This window comes from Fundulus heteroclitus, unplaced genomic scaffold (assembly GCF_011125445.2).
Source record: "Fundulus heteroclitus isolate FHET01 unplaced genomic scaffold, MU-UCD_Fhet_4.1 scaffold_217, whole genome shotgun sequence".
Classification (NCBI taxonomy): domain Eukaryota; kingdom Metazoa; phylum Chordata; class Actinopteri; order Cyprinodontiformes; family Fundulidae; genus Fundulus; species Fundulus heteroclitus.
The window spans coordinates 115751-136253 of record NW_023396629.1 but is presented as its reverse complement, the minus strand read 5'-3'; the positions used below and the strand labels follow the sequence as shown (position 1 = coordinate 136253).

The 20503-nt window shown below is 40.1% G+C and overlaps 2 protein-coding genes across 2 annotated transcripts; one reads left to right on the top strand and one right to left on the bottom strand.

Annotated features, from left to right (window-relative positions):
- Positions 1 to 192: 192 nt before the first annotated feature.
- Positions 193 to 13905, top strand: tmem120b (transmembrane protein 120B). Its single transcript, XM_012849381.3, has 12 exons — positions 193 to 382; positions 2766 to 2884; positions 4227 to 4343; positions 4481 to 4540; positions 4639 to 4734; positions 4822 to 4911; positions 5010 to 5075; positions 5171 to 5232; positions 8268 to 8360; positions 8643 to 8707; positions 10881 to 10949; positions 13247 to 13905. The coding sequence occupies exons 1-12, from the start codon at positions 320 to 322 to the stop codon at positions 13349 to 13351; spliced, it is 1005 nt and encodes a 334-aa protein (XP_012704835.1). The 5' UTR covers positions 193 to 319; the 3' UTR covers positions 13352 to 13905.
- A 1069-nt stretch (positions 13906 to 14974) lies between these two features.
- On the bottom strand, positions 14975 to 18629 carry rhof (ras homolog family member F). The gene is made up of 6 exons (XM_021308860.2): positions 18241 to 18629; positions 17896 to 18153; positions 17661 to 17748; positions 16446 to 16555; positions 16009 to 16143; positions 14975 to 15807 (listed from the first exon to the last, which is right to left on the bottom strand). Exons 2-6 carry the CDS (start codon positions 18028 to 18030, stop codon positions 15643 to 15645), a joined length of 633 nt encoding a protein of 210 aa, XP_021164535.2. The 5' UTR covers positions 18031 to 18153; positions 18241 to 18629; the 3' UTR covers positions 14975 to 15642.
- Positions 18630 to 20503: the final 1874 nt, after the last annotated feature.

Sequence of the window (20503 nt, the reverse complement as noted above, 5' to 3'; positions counted from 1 at the left end):
ATTAAAAAAAAAAAAAAAAAAAAAAAACTTAAGCGAGAATTCTAAGTCAACCTTTCAGTCATTTTTTATATCTTAACAACTTTAATTTTAAAAAAATGACGGAAGTGTTTGTTGACTTTGAGCGGGTTCAGCTGCGGTTCAGCTCCAGCCTTAGCTTCAACCGTTGGGTGTGCGCATGCGCCCTGCAGCACAAATAAAACACGAAGGAAACGGTCCCCGGGAGCAGCAGTGAGTCCGCTCGAGGACGAGCCAGTCAGTCGGCGTGAACCCCGTGGAAGTGGTCCCCCCCTTTCCCCCCGTCACATTCCGTTCCACCACGATGTCCGAACCCGCTTTCCAGACGGAATGGGAGGAAATCGAAAAGGAATACCAACAATTACAGGTGACCGGACTAGCTTAAATGGCACGAGCGCTTTATTTACATGTGTACTGTGTGTCGTGGATGTCACTGCCGGACACTGTAAGCGGGGCTTCTGGTACTTTGGTGCTCCGCTGTTCGCCATTCATTCTCGGGACTCAGACTTAAACGCTACACTTTAGCATACGGCGCCGCTGTATATTTGTATATCTATCTAGCTCCAACCAAGCTGTGAACTGCGTTTAGCCATAAGTTGCATCCCTGTGTTGTTGCGGCTAGCGTTAGCAGCAGGTTACTTGACGTTTTCCCATGCCGCTGAAGAGGAGCTAAAGCCCCCTCGTCTGATGTGCTGCGCCGCACAATTGCTAGCAAAGTTACGTAAAGGTCAGACAAGGTGTCTTTTTTTGTTGTTGTTGTTCATTTAATTTGCTTTAGTGGGTTGTAATAGCCACTAACTCCCACGCTCTGCCGGTAATTATCATGCTAGCTCACCTTGGCTTCAGTTGGCTAACTTGAAGCAACTCCTGAGCAGATGACTCCGGTGAGGTGAGACGTCCTCATGATCTACAAGATAACTTAGACGTGGATCTGCAGCAGTGCCATGGCAGGGGAGATCTGGAGCTGCTCATACCGGAAAGATCCTGATGGTGACATGTCCAGGGATTTCCCTAATTTATGCCTACTGGTGATGAGTAGTCTTAATTCAGAAGAAACTTGCCCAGGGGCGTCATCTGTAGAGAAAACGTAATTAAGAAAAGCAAAATAACTCTCAGGCACCGGCAGTACCAAAGAGCTAAATGAAAGAGACACGGCCGAAGCCATCTCCTTAATCCCACTTCTTCTTCCAGTAGCGCTTCCTTATCCAAAGCGATATGATCCATGTTGTACATCAGTTTAATTACATGAATCATCTTAGGATCCCATCATAATTTAATCTGCCTTCTCTGCCCTTGCACAACTCGCCATATGTCAAATCCCTGTCTGAGGAGGGAAGGAGGCCACCACCACCATCGAGTCGGTTTTGCAGTGTAAACCTTCTTAAATGAAACGACGTCTTCCCTTTTCTCCTTTGACTAACACAATGCGATAACTTTGTTGCAGATTTTTCCCGTGAAACTGATTGCGTAAGGCAATACGCTTTTAAATGGGTTCTACACTGCAAAAACGGAACTAAAAATAAGTAAAATGTTCTTAAAATTTGTGTGGAATTTTCCTTGATTTGAGCAGGTAAATAAGATCATCTGCCAATAGAATAAGATTTTTGCACTTAAAATAGGAACAATTCATCTCCATCATCTTATTTCAAGTGCATTATATCTAGTTATCTTATTTTAGGGGTCAAAATACTCATTCCATTGGCAGATAATCTTATTTACCTGCTCAAACTAGGACAAAAACACAAATTTTAAGAACATTTTACTTATTTTTAGATCCGTTTTTGCAGTGTACTCTTTCTCACCGCTACCGTTGCTGCGTCTAAGCTACTGATCTGCTTCTGCCCGGCTAACAGCGAGTGTTGCGGAGACAGGGATTCAGCCTATTGCAATGTACCTCGCGTCTGTCCCGCCAGTAATTATCCTGCCGCTTCCTGTGCAAATATAACCTCAAGTGCTGAGCTCCCGACTGACCTGAGGTGAGATGCAGTCCTTAAATTGGTCACGTGCACATCAACAGTTTTTAAATGTAAGAAAACGGGTCTTGTGACATAAAGCACAGGCGCTGCAAACGCAAGCCTCGGGACCTTTTTAACACGCAGAAGGCGAGTGCATGTGGTTTCTTTTGATTGCTTTCTACAAGAAAATTGCGTAAATGTGTCTTTTGCAACACCCATGTCATATGTTTGCAGGGTAAACAAACTTGCCAAGTCTCGGTTTTCTCCTCTTAAAATAAGACTCTAATCACACATGTCATATTTATCAAGATTTGAATGGTCTCTGAATGTAAAAAGGAGGTTTTGACTGTGCTGCTATAACACTATATATTCTATTCATTGTGCGGCAGTGAAGACTTCGTTCAATGACCCTCAAACAATATAGAATTGCGTATGCTGCTGTGTGTTCGCTTTGTGACCAACACAAACCCAAAGATCAAACCAATAAAGGAACGAGGCGTAAAGGCAACAGCACATGCTTGGAGTAGGAACAATTACGTTTGCTTTGTGTACAACGAGGCAGGCTTTCGAGGTTGTCTGCCGGGCATAAATGCATTTAAAGTGGGTTGTTTATCTCGCCGCTTAACGCAGAGTCACGGGCGGCTTTTTGTTCAGACGGAGCGCAAATCAAATTTCACAGGGTGGTGGTGGCGGGGGGCGTTCCCTGCTGACATTTTTTACTTTAAATAACGTTAGCGCTTTGACAGCCGTGGAAGTGTCTAATTTGACTTGCGCTTCTGCTTATTTCATCCCCAGGAAACCCATAAAATCTACAGACACAAGCTGGAGGAGCTCACCAATCTTCAGGCGACGTGCAGCAGCTCCATCAGCAAACAGAGGAAACGCCTGAAAGACCTGAGGCTCAGCTTGAAAAAGTGAGTATTGCCAGCGTTTGAGGATAACGAGCTTCTTCGTCTTCTTTTCCCCCTTTATTGGTTTGGTTTCAGAACAGTCATCCATTTATCTGTGTTCCCGCACTGAAAACTCTTCAGTGCCTTGCAACCGTTTTCATACCCTTTGCACGTTTTTGTCACGTCACGATCACAAACTTTAGTCTAAATTCAAGACAATCCTGGAAGAGAGGCTGCAAAACACTGAAGAGTGGGGTGGAGGTTCCCTGTCTAGTAGGAGAGAAGCCGTAAACATAGAAGTAGGGCTGAACAATTAATCGCATTTGCAATATAATCGTGATTTAAAATAACGCAATTTCCAAATCGCAGAGGTCTGCAATTTTTGGCTATGTAACAATTAGTGAATCAGACGCGTCCTTTAGGTGTCATTAAAATGTTTAAAGCGGGTTTGCCTCCACATGGAAGGGAACACAGTTGCAGCAGTGAGATAATTTAATTTTATTACTTGTTTTAGAGTTTGTATAATCATACGTAGCATTAAGTTCTGGTCAATCAGTTTAATACATAGACTTGCTTGTTGGCTGGACTTTGCACTTTATGTTCAACAAGGATTGATGTCCAATTAAATTAAAAGCTGTTCTTTTGAATAATATTCTGATCAATAGAAACATTAAAAGTTGATATTTAAAATAGTCCTTGTTTACAAACATCTTTATTTAGAGGCCATTTTTGTTGCTTGTAGTTAATGCAGAGAAAAGTCAAAATTGCAATTTTGATTGAAATATATTGTAGGCAGAACGCAATTACTGCGTTTAGATGCTGTGGGTCTTTTAGCAACTAATCCACATGGCGAGGAAACAAATTGATTTGTCATTTGTATATTTTTGAAACACGTGATAAATTAAACTGGGAAAAAAAATCGCATTAAATCACAATATTAAGAAAAAAAATCGCAATTAGATTATTTTACAAAATCTTTCAGCCCTACATAGAAGCCAGAGATACAAGGCTGTAGTCTAGATTAAAGCAAATCCATATGTCAGAATGCTGCTGGTCAAAGTCCAGACCTAATTCCAGCTTTCAGTCCCCAGACATTCAAGGTTGACGGATGCATACGATTAAAAACTTGAGCAAAAACGGTTTCTTTGTGTTTATAAAGTTCCAAAAGGAGATAAACTTGGATGGATGTGGATACCTTTGCTCGGTCTGATTCACGAATGATACATGCTGTTACTCGTTTTTTTTTTTTTTTCTTCTTCACATTATTATTATTATTATTATTATTATTATTATTATTATTATCGTCAGACAATATGCTCCCACTGAAACTTTCCAGCTACTCAGCGTTGGCTCCTCGTCTTCACAGGTGTGCGCAGACGTGCGACGAAAAACAGCTCAAACTAATAACAGACATCAAATCCCAGATCAAAGAGAAAGAGAACGTTTTCTTTGATATGGAGGCCTATTTGCCAAAGAAGAATGGGTATGTAGATTTACTTAATGCATTTATTTAGTTTAGACTGGCAGCGTTGAAACTGTGCTGACCTGTTTGTGCTGAAAAGAGAGAGAGAGAGGGAAACTTGATACGCTTTGGGTTTGTTCTGTGTGCTTTTCCTTCAGGTTGTACCTGAGTTTGGTCCTGGGCAACGTGAACGTGACGCTTCTCAGTAATCAGGCAAAGTATGGGAGAGCCTTAGCAGCGAGGTGGCTCCTAAGACGGAGCGAGAGATGTTTTCTGCTAGCCAGTCTCACCTTCATCCTTGTTTTCATTTACACAGATTTGCCTACAAAGACGAGTATGAGAAGTTCAAGCTTTATATGACAATAATCCTGCTGTTTGGAGCCATAACCTGCCTCTTTTTTCTTAACTACCGGTAAGGTCACGTTTCTTTTTTAAAGAGTAAGTCTTATTATATTTAAAGTTTTCTTGAATTTTTTTTTTTTCTCCATTCAATCTTCAGAGTCACAGATGAAATCTTCAACTTTTTGCTGGTCTGGTACTACTGTACGCTGACCATAAGGGAAAGCATCCTCATCAGCAATGGTTCCAGGTGGGTTTTGAGCACCGATCTATGAAAGATTCCTACATCTGGATGTTTAAACTGATGCAGCTGTCGTTGTCCTCCACCCACTTTCTGCCCTTTGCCAGGATTAAAGGCTGGTGGGTGTCTCACCATTATGTGTCCACGTTTCTGTCCGGTGTCATGCTTACCTGGTGAGAGACTCGTTTCACACGTTGTTCAGTAACGCACCTGAGAAGGTGAAAATGGCAAAACACTACAGCAAGTTTTTTGTTTTTTTTTTTCACAGGCCTGAGGGACAAATGTATCAGATGTTTCGAAGCCAGTTCCTCGCCTTCTCCATTTATCAGAGTAAGTCTTGTGGTTGACGGCAGGTGTATCCTCTTTGAGAGGCAAAAACAACGTTTTGTTGCTAGACGCATACAGCCTGAGCAGATGCCAAAAGTAGATGTCGTATAACAATATTGCGTATTTAGTCTGTAAAGAGATGGGAAGCTGTTTATGAGGCCTCGGGACTCCAGTGAGTTTCCAGAAGCGGCGAATCCTCCATTTACAAGTTAGGAACCACTGCTGACGAAAACGAGCACAAAGACCCGTCTCACGTTTCCTAAGAAACAGCTCGTTGGTTTTTGTGAAAAAAATAAATGCAATCCAAAAGCAGAACATTTTGGAAGGAACATGGTGGTGGCAGTGTGATGTATGGGGGGGTTTGTTGCTGCGACATGAGCTGGAACCATTAATCCGTTTCGGCTTTAAGCTCAAGCACGAGTAGGCAGAACGAGTAAGTCCACTTCTGAATGGCTCATAAGATACATAATGAAGGTTTTGAAGTGGCCTAATCAAAGTCCGTACTTAAATGTGAATTGAGATGCTGTGCCATGACCTTAAACAGGCCGTCCGTGCTCAAAACCACACAAGTTTGGCTAAATTAAAGCAATTCGGCAAAGAGGAGTGTGGCAGAGTTATCCTCGCAGACCCAAACGAGCCTGGTTGCTAATTGATCTATGCTTTTATGACTTTATTATTGTAACTCTTTTGATTGGAGTTAGCCAGGCCTCCCTCTCATGTCTACAGCTGGTACAAAATCCTGCTGCAGCTTTTTTTTTTTTTTTTTTTACAACTAAACAAGAGTAAACTAGCTTCCTGCTTCGTTTTGAATCTGTTTGTATAGCTCTTCTGTTTTTAAGTCCTTTAACGGTCTAGCCCACTGCTTCCCTCTTACATGGCATCGCGTGCTCTTAGATCGGCTGACCAGATGCTTTTGACCCGAGGACGTTTTGTATATCCAGAGGAGACGGAGCCTTTCCAGTTTTGCCTCCTAAAATGTGGTATGAGCCGCCGCCGGAGGTCAGGCAGGCTCCATCTCTTGCTGTTTTTAAAACTTGTTTATAGGCGCACTAACTGGCTTTTAACCCTGCATCTGAGTATTAATCTTATGCCCTTTCTGTTTGCCTGTACTATTTAAAAAATTTCTATAGCTCTTATGTTTTAGATCGTTGCTGCTTTAGTCCTGTTCTCTCACTTAAAGTAATCTAGAAATAAAATAGAGGCTGTTATTAGGCTTCTTTTGATATATTTTCTTTTTCCTTTTAGACAAAAATAAAATATTTACTCATTATCTTTGTATGATATTACAAGTTTCTTCATCGGAAACATTAAGTGTAACAAAAACTAAATCTGTAAGGAAACAAATACTTATTCACAGCACAATAGTTATTTTTTTTCTTGTATTTTGTTTTTGCTTGAGCACATTTTGTTCAAAGGATATTTAGAATTTTGCTGGACTAATAGGAGTGAAAACTGATAAAGCTAACCGTATTTGGTTAAGATCTGTTAAAGGTGGCTTCTTCTGTAGCAGTGGTTACATGGAAGCAAAACTTTTCACTTAAAGGGCTTTAAATTTAGCATATTAAACATTTTAAATATTTTTAGTTGCAACCTAGAATATGTTCCTGCAACGCAGCTTTTGGAGATAAATGCATAGTTATCAGCTTGTTGTGCTTCTAGTAGTTGATGCACAGAAATTATCGTATTCCACTGGACTGTGACGGCCTTCCCTACTACTGAGACAAATCAGGTGCAGCGTTGGAGCATTAAATTCAAAAGGCATGCAGATAAAAGCAGCTCCTTCCAGAGAGAGTAACAGCCAAGGCATGTAACTTATTCCCCATTTTGACTTGTGCCAAAGAGAGCCCAGCACATTTTACTTTCACAAGAGCATTGCCGTTGTCGCCATAGTGCTCCGCTTGATTTATATATGCAGGAAGCTTTATTAGATTTTATGCTGGCACTAATTCCTGTTCAGTGGACACAGAAACAGGAAGGTAGAAGATGGGGGGATAAAAGAGAAACAGATGAGACAAAATGCTAACAGGCAGAAAAGACGAGAGGAAAGGGAGAGAGCAATATAACGTGTTATGTTACAAATTGTCATTTTAGAATTTTGTTGTCTGTCCACAAAACATAAAAGCTAAAGGAAACAAATTGTAGTGAAATGTTCAACTTTGTCATTGTTTTTAGCTGATCTGATTTAGTAAACATCAGTTGTTGTTTTTTTTTTTTTTCTTCTTCTTTTTAAGCTAGAGAGGCTGAGAATCAGAGACACCAGGATCGATCAGACAGGGATCTGAATCAGACAAATATATCCTAAACAGTCCGGATCAATATTCACTAATCGAATGAAGAAAAATATTTTGTTCTATTCTTGGAGCACATCAAAACTAGACACTCGTTCCCATAATTATAGACCAAAAAAATGGTCCAACAGCATCCAGTCTGATGCACTTGGTTTTATTAATTCAATTCAGATTTAAACAAATAAAATAAAAATAAAAATGAACAGAAATGGGTTTCGGCCAGAAGGGCAAGCCTGATCAGTGTCTCTCTACTGGGAATTGGATTTGAACTTTAACCTCATATACGCTGCGTTTCTCCTCCCAAAGCGAGTAACGTAGTGAATTTGTGCTTCAGGGCTGTTTCAGCTCTGTTCTCAACAATAAAGCAAGGCAATATCCTAGATCCTGCTCCAGGAAATTTAAAACTTTTATAAATACTTGCTAAAAGCAGGAAAGTTTGGCCCTAAATTCAAATATACATGTGTTGATCAGTAGGCTAAATATGCTTTAAATGAATCAAATCATGCAAAATGTCTTATCCAGTGTTGGAGAATACAAAGAATAGCACCCTAGTGGTTAAAATCACTCTTAATGACGCACATTCTCAGATAACAGATGAGAAAATAAGTTTAATTTGAATAGTCCCTGCTCATGATTTCAGTGTGCAAAGCCTCACGTTTTTAATAAGATCAGTATATCCTGTAGATTTATCATGTTTCTGACGTGTTCTGATCCAGTCATTTTTATTGCAATCATTTTGACATTTTCTAGGCTTTCTTCAGTTCCTCCAGTACTACTACCAGAGCGGCTGCTTATACAGACTGCGCGCTTTGGGAGAGAGGAATCAGCTTGACCTCACAGTGGGTGAGTTGTACACTATTTTTGGTGGCGCTAGTCATTTCGATCGTTTGAACCCTTGAGCCAGCTGCAGCGGCACGTCTGGGGAAAATTGGGGTAAAGGTGAAGACCGGAGACAGCTGTTGACATTAGTCTGCTGGGATGCAGATGTCTGGGGAAAAACGCCAGAGAGGCATCTTCACGCCATCTCTAATGTCAGATTGCTGTGCAGAAAACGCAAAGCAGCGGCGCGCTAATCTCCGACGTGTTCTCGGTCGCGATGAGGTTACAGTTGTGCTTCTTTTGCAGAGGGATTTCAGTCGTGGATGTGGAGAGGGCTCACGTTCCTCTTGCCCTTCCTGTTTTTTGGCCACGTAAGTCAAACAAGTCTTACCTTTCTGCTTGTATGTAATGTGAACCCTCCACCTTCGCGTCATATATCAGCGCTTTAAGAGCAGTAGGCGGTTTAACAACAATATGAATTATGCCACAACACATTTTGTATTTGTGGACATTGTTTGTTCTGGTGCGGGTGTTTTAAAATGCAAACCTCGGACTCTGACATGAACGTTTTTAATCTTTTATCTTTAACGATCTTTGTTTATTGTCTGTTGTTGTTGTGTGTACTCTAAGCCGTAGTATCTGCTGAAGGGAATTTCACCACAGTAACGTGCGGTGACAATAAAGAATCTTGAATCTTGAAAGAGCTATAAGTAAGATATATTTACATTTGTCACCTGGGATGGAAGTAACATACCTTATGACAATCGGTCGTCTCAATCAACAATATCTTGGTCCCGTTTTTCTCCTTTCAAACCGAGAGGTACGGTCCAGGGGTCCGTTCTTCGTACGTCGCTAACTCAGTTAGCTGGATTTGATTGTTGACGATTTGGCATGATCTTGGATCGTTCGGTTCTTCAAAACTCATCTCGGACTTGTTGTCATAGCAACATGTGCACCAGCTTTAACCTGCTCGCTAACATGTTTATTTCATGTAAACAATATTAGATTGCAGCTTTATAAGCGGAGGAGATAGGGAAGTCTGTCGTAGCCACGTCCATTTTTACGACTGCAACCTGTTGCGGAAGGTGCAAGAATAATTTGCAGAGTTTTTCGAATTAATCGCGTATTGCGCAATAGACAGGATCCTTTAGAGCAGCGAAACAGTGTAATTGTAGAGAGATTTTCTTGGTGGCTGTTATAAACAGACAAACACATCATTTAACAGTGGCTTTTAAAGAGGAAAAAGTGGTGTTAGTACCATAAATAGAAAATATTTAAGTTATTTGTATGATGGTTTGCTTTTATTTTTATCATATTCAGCAAGAAGATTTGTTCAGGCCATTTTATTGTGAAGTTTAGTTTTACTTTGAAAGGCTTGCTTCCTGTCGAGCCGTATATTGTATTAGAAAAAAACTATGGATGGATTATCTAGACACGGAGCAATACAGTTTTACCGTGTAAACTGTGGATGACTTAGAAAAGGAAGAACTTCATTTTTTCTAGATAAAGAATTTTTTTTGTTAAAATTCCCAGTTTGCACGCGTCCTTTACTTCCCGTGTCTAAGGAATGACACCGAATATGGGATCTCTTGACATAAAAAGTGGCTTTTTTAAAATAAAGTATAATAATTAAAGGCTACCATTTTGTAGAATATTCTTGTATTTCACTTTTACTTGTCCTCATGTTCTAATGGGTTCCGTGGAGGCTCTGACATAAAAGAACAAAGTAAATATGAGATTATTAAAATGCAAAAATTCATGCTGTAGAATGTGATAGAAACATCTACCATGGACAGTATTTACACATTAATTTGTCTGCTGCTTTTTGCCAGCCCTCTCTCCTGGCTCTAACAGATTTTTATTTGTTTTAATCAATGACTCAAATTCGGCATAACCTTCCATTAAAAGCTCGTGTTCTGCTTGAGAGAAAAACTGTGGGCGTTCTTTGTTCATGCTGAACAGCCAAAAGCAGCGCTGCTGATCATTGTTTCTACTATCGATACATTTCCCCTTTTAAACAAACGCATGAACGCGCAGTTATCTCAGATAACTCAATCCAGCCATACTAATCGTAAACAACAGGTGTGTTCGAAGAACCCAGTTAGCCGGATCAGGATTAGCCGGATGAAATCATTTTGGATGTCTCATTTGATCTCGGATGTTTTAAGCAACGTACGAAGATCGGGCCCCAGAAGTACTTTGGTTCAGAGTGTAGTCTGTGTATACTTCCTGGTTCCTGAGCCAATCATATGAGAGTTCCCAAGGTTTCCCTAAACGGAGCGCAGTATTTTATCTTACTGCAAACATGGAAGCCAGTAAGAGAAGCGGACCAGAAATGGAACAAAATACAACATCATATACCTGTCCTGTGTACGCACAAATTCACAACAGCAACACACCGTTAAAAAAACGGCATATTAGATTGTTGTGATTGGCAAGCTGTCGTACCGATTTGTATTACTTATAGCTCCTTTAAATGAACATTTGCTTAGGCGCTTTAATGTGCAAAGTCAATATAAAAGGCCGTGCTTCTTCTGTTGGCAGTTTTGGCAGCTGTACAACTCTGTGACCCTGTTTCGCTTGGCGAGACATGACGACTGTAGGGAGTGGCAGGTAAGGATCCCGTCGATTGATGCAGCCGTCCAATGTCAAAATTGTTTATTTCTTAAAACCTAGATTTCCCTTTTTTTAAGAGGGTTTTTTTTGGTTTCAAACATGATTGTAATAGCTTAGTTTGGAACATGTTAGGTAAATTGGCCGCTCTAAATTCATTTTAGGTGAGTGTGTGCGAGAATGGTTGTCTATCTCTGTTGCCCTGCGATAGACTGGCGACCTGTTCCACGCCTTTCGCCCAGTGAACGCTGGAGATAAGCACCAGCACCCCCCGCGACCCCAGCAGGGATAGACATATTAGAACAGGGGTGTCAAACTCATTTCTATATGGGGCCACTTTGGCGTCATAAAGTCATTAAAAGGGCCGGTTGCACGTGTATAGACGATACTTTTCATTTCATAATTTCATTCCGGTTCACATAGAAGTATAAAAAAACGCACAGTAACATAAAAGTAGCAACCTTAGGCCCAGCTTATACAGTTTATCTGCAAAAGAAAGTTGATATTGGGGTGAGTTACACTTACAGGAGGCACAGATTTAGCCACTTCATACACTTTAAAAGGATATATGCCTCTACTTTATGACATGAAGTGCCTTTTTTTTTGGCTCTTGAGGGCCGTATAATTTACCTTGACGGGCCGGATTTGGCCCGCGGGCCTTGAGTTTGACAGCTGTGTGTTAGAAAGTGGATAGATGGATAGTTTGCAACAATGAAAATTAATAGTTTTGAGGCACAGAGTTGTAAAAATGGGGCTTTGTATTCTATTTATATAAAGTAGGTTTTGTGGAAAAGGTATCCATGGGTTGCACATTGTTTTAATGACCAACAATAAATAGGCTAAGGACTTTAATTTTACATTTTTGTGTTGATGTAGCATTTAAAGGTAGAAATGTCTAAATCAAGTTATTTCTTTTGTGTTCTTGCACATTGACTAGCTTTACAGCTCTATGAAGTAAAAAACAATGTTTCTGGAGAGCAACCTTGATATTCTGCTCCAGCACAGGGTTGGCCAGGCCAGGGAAAAGACGAGTAAGGTTGACATCACTGCTTCTCATGATGTCCTCCTGCCTAAAGCTGCCATCTTTAGTCTTTTTATTAGAATTGCCATTATTTCGGCCCATGGCTTCCAGGACTTCAGTGTCACTCTAGTTACTCTTTTGCTGGCAAAACTTTTTGTCCTGCTCCGTTGACATGCGGCTTCGCTTTGCATATCATAATATTTAACTAGTTTCAGCTGCTTTTCCCGACACAGAGCATGAGCCATAATGGAGAGAAAGGGAACTGAAGCAGCCTCTGTTTCACTGTAAAGGGGGAAAACCCAGGTCTGTTAAATCAACAGGATAACATGCATGGCCTATAATACGGTTTGCCAGCCGTGCACACTGTTGACAACTAATTTGAAACAATTTGCCATGTAAATTAAAGCTACTCTGCTGGCTGGCTAACACTATGGGGCAGGTGACTTAAAATCATGTGCAGTATATCAGCAAGGAGGGTCAGAAGCTGAGTTTAATTAAAGACTGTGCTGCTGATCATTTAAAAGCCGTTTGACAAGAACTTCAATTTATTTCTGGGAATCCTGATTTATTTATTTTTTTTATTTTATTTTATTATTATTTTTTTTTATGTGCTTGTTGCAGAATTTGGCTTTGTACCGCATTCATTGATGTCTGGTGTCATTATTCAACACAGTTATAAAATAGCTTTTAAACATTATTTTAAAAGAACATCACCCTACTTACATGCTTACAGGGTCAAGTGTTGTTTTTTTTTTTACTAAATTCAATGTTTTATTTATATATATATATATATATATATATATATATATATATATATATATATATATATATATATATATATATATATATATATATATATATATATATATATATATATATATAAAAAAAAGATATTGTTCGTTCTGAAAAATCACCTGTAGAGTTAAACAATGAAGCATCGGGTATTTTGTGTCTACTGTGTAAGTGACTTGGATTTTATTCCTAAATGTTGTTCAGCTCAACGGGGGATAATAATGCACAGTCTTAAAAGTTGAGAGAGAAAATAAAGTTTAAAATAAATAAAAACATTGAAGGTTCGCCTTGATCTGAAACTGAACACAACCTGAACTTTTTGTATCAAGAAATAACGCCGACAACACTTTGGAGGGAAATGCTAATTTAAGCTCAACATTGTTAAGTTTATTGTGATAAATTGTTTTAATATAGCCCTGGTTTCTGTACATTCATGACCTTTTTTTTTTTTTCTTTATTGAAACAAGCCTTTCCTTGCTTTCAGATATTTATGCTGGCATTGACGTTTCTCGTCCTCTTCCTGGGAAACTTCCTCACAACACTGAAAGTCGTCCACCAAAAAGTTCAAAAGAAGGAAAAGGACATCTAAAAAACAAAAAAAAAAAAAAAAATTATTATAATAACTGAGAATAAGTCGGTGAAACTTTTCTGACCCTTCAAAAGACCAGTAATCATGAGTCAAAACGCGCACAACCGGCTAACGGACTGACCCTATAACGATCAGGCTGAGAGGGGGACAGAGCTGAGACGTCTCTCAGGCTTCGATGGCAGCGTCTGCAGCTTCCAGCCAAAGCGTCCAGCTGCCGGGTTCTTACTTCACAGCGACTCCATGTTGCCGTGGATCAGCGCGGACGATCACCAAACGGGATGAGTGGTAGCTTGGCTTTATTCTGCGTGTGTGTATATAAATATATATATATATTGTGGAAGGAATGCGTTTGTATGGATTTGTGCGCGAGTTTTTCGGAGCGTCTTTGCTCAGATCGTTATGCAAGGACGGGTAGCAGAACAGAACAAAGTTTGCCTTTCAACACTTGAACGTCTGCCACGTGTGTACTTCTGTGAAGTAGTAATGGTTAAACTGGCGCTGGCTCATATTCTCTTTGGCACCTCAGTCATTGAACTTTTTTTTTTTTTTTTTTTTTTCCCCATGAGACATTTTAACCCCACTGTCATGCCACTTCACTGCTAGCCGGCACGTAGTTCTAGCCCATGACTCTAAAAGCTTTTGCTGGAACTGGACTGGCCCCCACAGCTAAAGGGAGGTGGAGGGAGGGGTCTTCACTGGTGTACTTTGCTCTAGCCTCAGTTAAAGGGACATCTTTTTTTTTTCTTTACAAAAAGGGATGGTGGCACTTGTTCAACGCAAAATCTGTTTTGTGCAACTAGTGAAACGATAAGATGCATATAAATATGTAGCATGTGATTTCCTTAACTATTTTTTCAAACGGGAATTTAAGGTTTTAATATAAACAATTTACGTTTTGTGTCTTAATGTTTTATTAGGAAAATATAACAAACATTTGATGGTCTTAATATTGTTTTTGGCTTTGTTTTTGGTAGAAGAAGCAAGAAGCTTCAAGATAATTGATCAATTTACCGCACATGCTGAAAATGCACTCTTCAAGTCCTGGCAGAGTTTTGGGCTCTTTTTTTTTTGTTACATGATGTTGTACAAGTGATCAAATGCTGCTGTTTGTGCTGCTACGTTCAGATTTATTCAGCTAACAGCTCTGTTTTTTTTTTTTTTTTTTTTAAATATATAATTTCTTATAAGCATACCACTATACTGTTAAAGTACACACTCATTTTCCTTTTGGATCAAACCACTGTAATGTTTTATTCTGTTTGTTTCAAAACTATGGTTTCTAATGCCTTATTCTCCTCAACAACAACAAAAATCCTCTATTTTGGAAATTTTGAGCTCCTTCGGAGAATCGCTGCACTTACGGGTCCTTTTTATTGAGGGGAACATTTAAATTTGTTGGGAGGTCACATGGGTAAGGTTTGTGTTAGAGCTGCCATCATGCTAGAAATATAACTGTTTTTTTTTTTTTGTTTTGTTTTTTGTCATAATGTGGTTGTTCATTTCAACACTCTCAGGTGCCTGGAGTGTGGTCAGTAAACGGGACAGTTGCCAGTTTCTTTAACCTGCATATGTTGTTGTAAACAAAGAAAATCTGTGCTTCATTAAACACAAAATATGCAACTGTTTCATGGGAACTTCCAGAAAATATTTGCATTTATTTCAATGAGAATAATGACTATTGGTGCAACCGTAGCACTGCCACTTAATGTGCTAATGTCTTCTGCCTCTGGTGGGCGCTGTTGGTAAAGTTAAGAATCCTGCCGCTGGTTTATTTTGCTCTCCTGGTATTTATCCAGTGCTACTCTTAAAGCTCCACTACCACAATATATCAAAGACAAACATCTATCTAGGATGATGTTATCAACTAACGTCAGATCAAGATCTGCTTCATTTTCATTAATAAATAGTTAAAAACAACTTGCTGGTATTGAAGTGCAAAATAATGTCAAGGAAAAAATACTTGTCTGTGTGTATATAAACAAAAAAACATTGTCCTTTTTAAAAAGTACAAAATGTTAACACACGTTTCTCGTATCCTACATGAGAAGTTGTCATTGCAACTTGCAAAATTGCCCTTCCTGTTGCGGCAATCGTCACTTTTGTTGCAGATTACTAACCAGGCTTGGCAGGGCAAAAAAAAAAAAAAAATGAGACCGATCGTCTCTTCAGTTTCTTTTTTTCATATCTGCGTTTGGTATATCTGGCATCTCAGTGTCCATACGCATCGAGCACAGCGAGTGATCCTCTTAACGTTCGCCAGCGAGAGAGCGGGATCCTGAAAGTCCGTATCTTCACAGAACAACACATTTCTTCTTCCTCTTGTGGTTCCTCTGCTTTCGGTGGAAGGCCAGCGCTCGCTTTGTCGCCTCCCTGAAAACGTCCTCCACGTTCTCCTGGTATTTGGCCGAGCACTCGAGGTAGAGCTCCGCGTTCATCTGCTGCCGGATCTCCTCGCCCTAGGCCCAAGCGCACCAAGAATTACACCGCATGACTGGTACCATAAACATGCACACAGAGATGATCAATTGGGACATGACTGAGATGAATGTGGTTTTATATGTTTGGTTTGGCTGCTTCCTCTTTCACATCGCAGTGTACCTCTCGTAACCTCGCCGAAAAGGTTCTGTAAATACTGCTACTTTTTTTTTTTTTTTTACCTGTATGTAAGTGATGGGATCCAGATTTATGGCCTTCAGCTTCCTAGCGCACTCTTTATCCTTCCTGAGGTCAGTTTTGCAGCCGATCAGGATCAGCGGTTTGTCTCGACAGAAGTGCTTCACCTCCGGGTACCACTAGATAGACACGAGACGTAAAAAAAAATCCTGTTAAGCACCTAAAGCCGGAGTTATCCGACTGCAGCCTTACTGTTTGTTTTTTTTGCACCGCTGAACCACCGGTGGGTGTAAACCTCCGTGGTTCTTGAGTTAATCACAGCAAAAACAATGCACATTGCTCCAATAGAGCTCTCCCTATTAATCATTAGCAAGCCGAGTGTGAAGACCAAACCTGAAACTCCACTTCAGCACAAAGAAACTGTATCTGTCTCCTTGTGCAGCGTGCATAGTTTGACACAATGCCAGGCATGGGTGTGTACCTTGATCATGACATTCTCGAAGCTGGTGGGGTTGGTGACATCAAAGCAGACTAAAATCAGATTAGCTTCTTGGTAAGAAAGTGGCCTCAGTCTGTCGTAGTCCTCTTGTCCTGGAGGAACATAAGCAAAAGTTATGGGGGGGAGGGAAATGACACAGCTTTTGAAAAGAAGTCATCCGTGAAGATGCAGAACTGAGCAATATGGCAGTTTTTTCAATATACATCGATGCGACGTGTGTGTGTGAAAAAAAGCTTCGGGTAAAGACATAAAACCACATCCTGAATGAAGCTTCCCTCTCTACAGACGCGGGGCGTCCTGCCAAAAGATAAGCTTCGGCACATAGACCATAATGACTTTTCTAAAATGGAAATGTTACAGTAGTCTTCATTTTTGCCTGACTGTTACAGGGGGATGTGTAAAACATGTCCATTTGCTGCCTGGATGATTATCAAATGACAACCACAATTCAGGCAATTCAGGAGCTGGCCTGTTACTACAGGATGTGTCATTATGCAGCCCGTTTCTGAGCTTTGGCACAGAATATAAAGAATGTGGCAGTTATTTTATCTTTTTTACGAAAGCACAAACACATCTTGACAGAAACAACAATTTTAAAAACACTAAACCAATATCCATCAAACAGAAACGGTCATGAATCACAAACGCACTGTGTTCCTTGTTACTCATAAATTAAAATTCTTGTTTTCTGTAGCTATTTTTGAAGTTCTAAAGAAAATGGCTCACGTCTTGAATTGGTAATTTCGGGACTGGTCCAAAATGTCTCAATGGTAGTTACTAAATTGTCAGTTCCTGGAAAACAAACGATGCTCTGATATATCTATCTTTTCTACTACCTCAACATTTGTCAGTGTCGTAACAATCCAGTGACACCCCTCTTCCCCCAAATCCACAGGCTACAGGTTCATTAACGACAAAACAAATGGGGGGGAAAAAGACAATGTAAACTTTCCAATAAAGTTACTTCATTGTCTGAGTCTGGGTCTACACACACACATATATATATATATATATATATATATATATATATATATATATATATATATATATATATATATATATATATATATATATATATATATATAATTAGCACAGACTTATTTGTCTGATGTGTTGTGCTAAGAGTCAAAACTTTTTTTCTTGTGAAACTTTTCAGGGTTCAAAAAGAAAGTGATTATTGTGTTGCTCTTCTCTTACCGGCTGTGTCATACAGGTTGAGTTTTATCTCTTTCCCACCGAGCGAGATGGTTGTGACATACTTTTCGAACACTGATGGAGCATATTTCTGTTTGGGGGGAAAAACAAGAAGGCAGATCGGTTGTATGATTGAGCATCTAATAACTTTAGATCACAGTGTTTAGTTTAGTTTATTTTTTAACAGATGCTAGAAGTGATTTCTGTAGAATAAAGTATCAATAGGGGGTCTTCTTACCTCTGGAAAATCACCTTTGGCATAAACCATCAGCAGAGATGTTTTCCCACAGCCTCCATCTCCCACAATCACAATTTTAAGCTCATCTACCTTTTTTGTGCTACCGCTGCCGGGTCCAGCACCGTTTTGTGTCATGTTTCTTTCCCCCTACTTCTTTTTTTTGTTTGTTTTGTTTTGCTTCGTTCGGATCCCTTCGAAACAGGTGGCGGGCAGCAGGAGAGGTAGATGGGTGCTCCCCACCAGGTTTTAGTGAGAGATCTTAAACAACAAAAAAATCAGGTGGATCTACATTTGGATCGGGCTGAGATCACGCAGAGACAGGAACAGGCATGCCGCATGGTTTACCAGGTAGTTCAAACAGCTGGCCACTTCCCCTTCCTGTCAACATGACGCGCTTTCCATCCGAAACGCACGCACCACCCTACGCTTCCCTCCAGACCCATCGTCGCCCGCCGAGAGCTGCAGAAAGCCTGCAGCAGCCGAGCCGCGCATGTATAGTCGCTGGGCGGCTACTCCTACTTCCTCTTCTGCTCGTTTCGTCCTGTGGGTGTGCGAGTCGGGACCGTGGGACGGCCTCCGCGGAGCCGTGGATGTGCTTCAGGAACGTGGAGCTGATCGAAGCCCCCAAAACTGGGGAATAACCTGCAAGAGCTGCTCGGAATCATGCACTTTTAAGGCGCTTAAAAAAAATCTAATCACGCCTTCTATGTTTGTTTTTTTCCTTTCATTTTTATCTTTTGTCTTTTTTTCTGTGCAGCGCTTTGGTGCAACCTGCTTTATAAAAGTTATTGACACCCCTCCCACGTTTGAGCACACAAACAGGAAATTTGGCTCCACGTTGCTCTCATTTTAGACATTTTCAGTATAAATATATAAAAAGGGAACTGTATTTTAAAAAAAAGGTGGATGCTTTAATAGTCTGTGAGCTTTTAGAAGCAGGAGCATCACTATATAATAATAATTTCTCAGGGTTCATGAATGTGTGCGGACAGTGGGGGTTCTAGACCAAATTTAGCAGGGGAGCCAGGGTGGGGCCAGTGTTTTTTCACAGGGATTGGGGGGGAAAAAAACAGGTCAACATTTCATCGTTTAATATATTAATATATTAAGGAAGCCAAAGAGCCAATTGTGGCTCTAGAACTGCAGGTTGCAGACCCCTGATAATTTTTCAATACAGCGTGAACGTAACGAGAAACAGCTTAATTTTTAATTATTGTTATTTTTTTTATATTTAATTTTTTATTATTTTGTTATTTTATTATTGGGTAAAAAACATAAACGAAAAAAATACAAGTGATCCTAATGACCAGTCAGTCGCTGTGTCTTTGTCAGCATTTATCATCCTAAGAAATTTAATATCATGTTTTTAGTACAGGGGCACTGGCCCCTGTTGGCCCCTGTCTAGAACCGCCCCTGTGTGCGGATGCTCTGATGCCACTATTTGATAAAAGCTGTCTTTGCACGGATAGAAGCAGAGCTAAAGCTGCGAAGTCTAATTTTGGGGGTTGTCGATTGCCATCACCGAAAGGTGGAATTTGTTTGAGGCAATTAAAATGCAGAGTTATGTTTGTTTGGTGCAAGAGTGTTTATATTTTTTACCGTTATGATAAAAACTATTCAGATCATGGGCAGATTTAGATTTGAAGTTATTTATGTTCCACCGAGAAGTTTCCTTCTGATAAAAAAAAAAAAAAATGACACAGTCACTCTTAAGAAGATAAAACAACATAACAGGAGAATCAGTTAACAAGAATGTTTATTTACATTTTATAAAAATTGGCTTGACAAAAACTCTTTACACCTTTCTTAGTAATCAATGGAAAATTCTTTACAGCAATCAAACCTGTACCAGCTTTTTGAATGTTTACAGTATTTTGAAGATTTATTTTTATATTTGGTGGTTGGAAGGCAACCGTGTCATCACCCTAATCTTTAAGTCAGACTCAAGTTAGGCCATTCCACACAAAAAAAAAAAAGTATTGCTTCTACCCAGATAAAAATTTTGGTCAAATTGAAAGATTACTTGAAACCTAAATCTTAAATCTGTGTGGCTCATCGAGTCGTTTTCTGGTTCACATACTGCCAACCTGAAAAAGGAAGTGATCCGTGCTCGTGTGTTTAGGTTGCATCTGCAAAACGTCTTCAGAGGACTTACATTTACATGCATAAATATTATTCCGAGGCACCTTTCAGAATCTAACCAGGTCGAAGGGAAACTTTACTTTGAGGCTTTTTGAATAACCTCGTCAGTCTGTCGTGAAATCCACCCATAAGGTTAAAGCACCGAGCCACAGCTAAACAAGGACAAAGGAGATGGTGACCGACTTCTGCAGGAAGTCCAAACCAAACATCAGTGAAGACCCAGGGCTCAGACGGACATTGAGACAATGCAGGAGTCCTCACAGTAAACTGGACTTGTCCACGAATGCCAACACCCTACAACAAGAAGGGTCAGAGTCACCTCCACCTGCTTAGACGTAGGTCCAAGGAGGCATCTGCAGTCTTTGATGCTGTGGATATCCTGGGGTTGTGGCAACACCGAGCGGCACAGAGACTGAGCAAGCTGCTTAGGAGAGCCAGCGCTGTCCTGCAGCTCACTGAGGAGGTG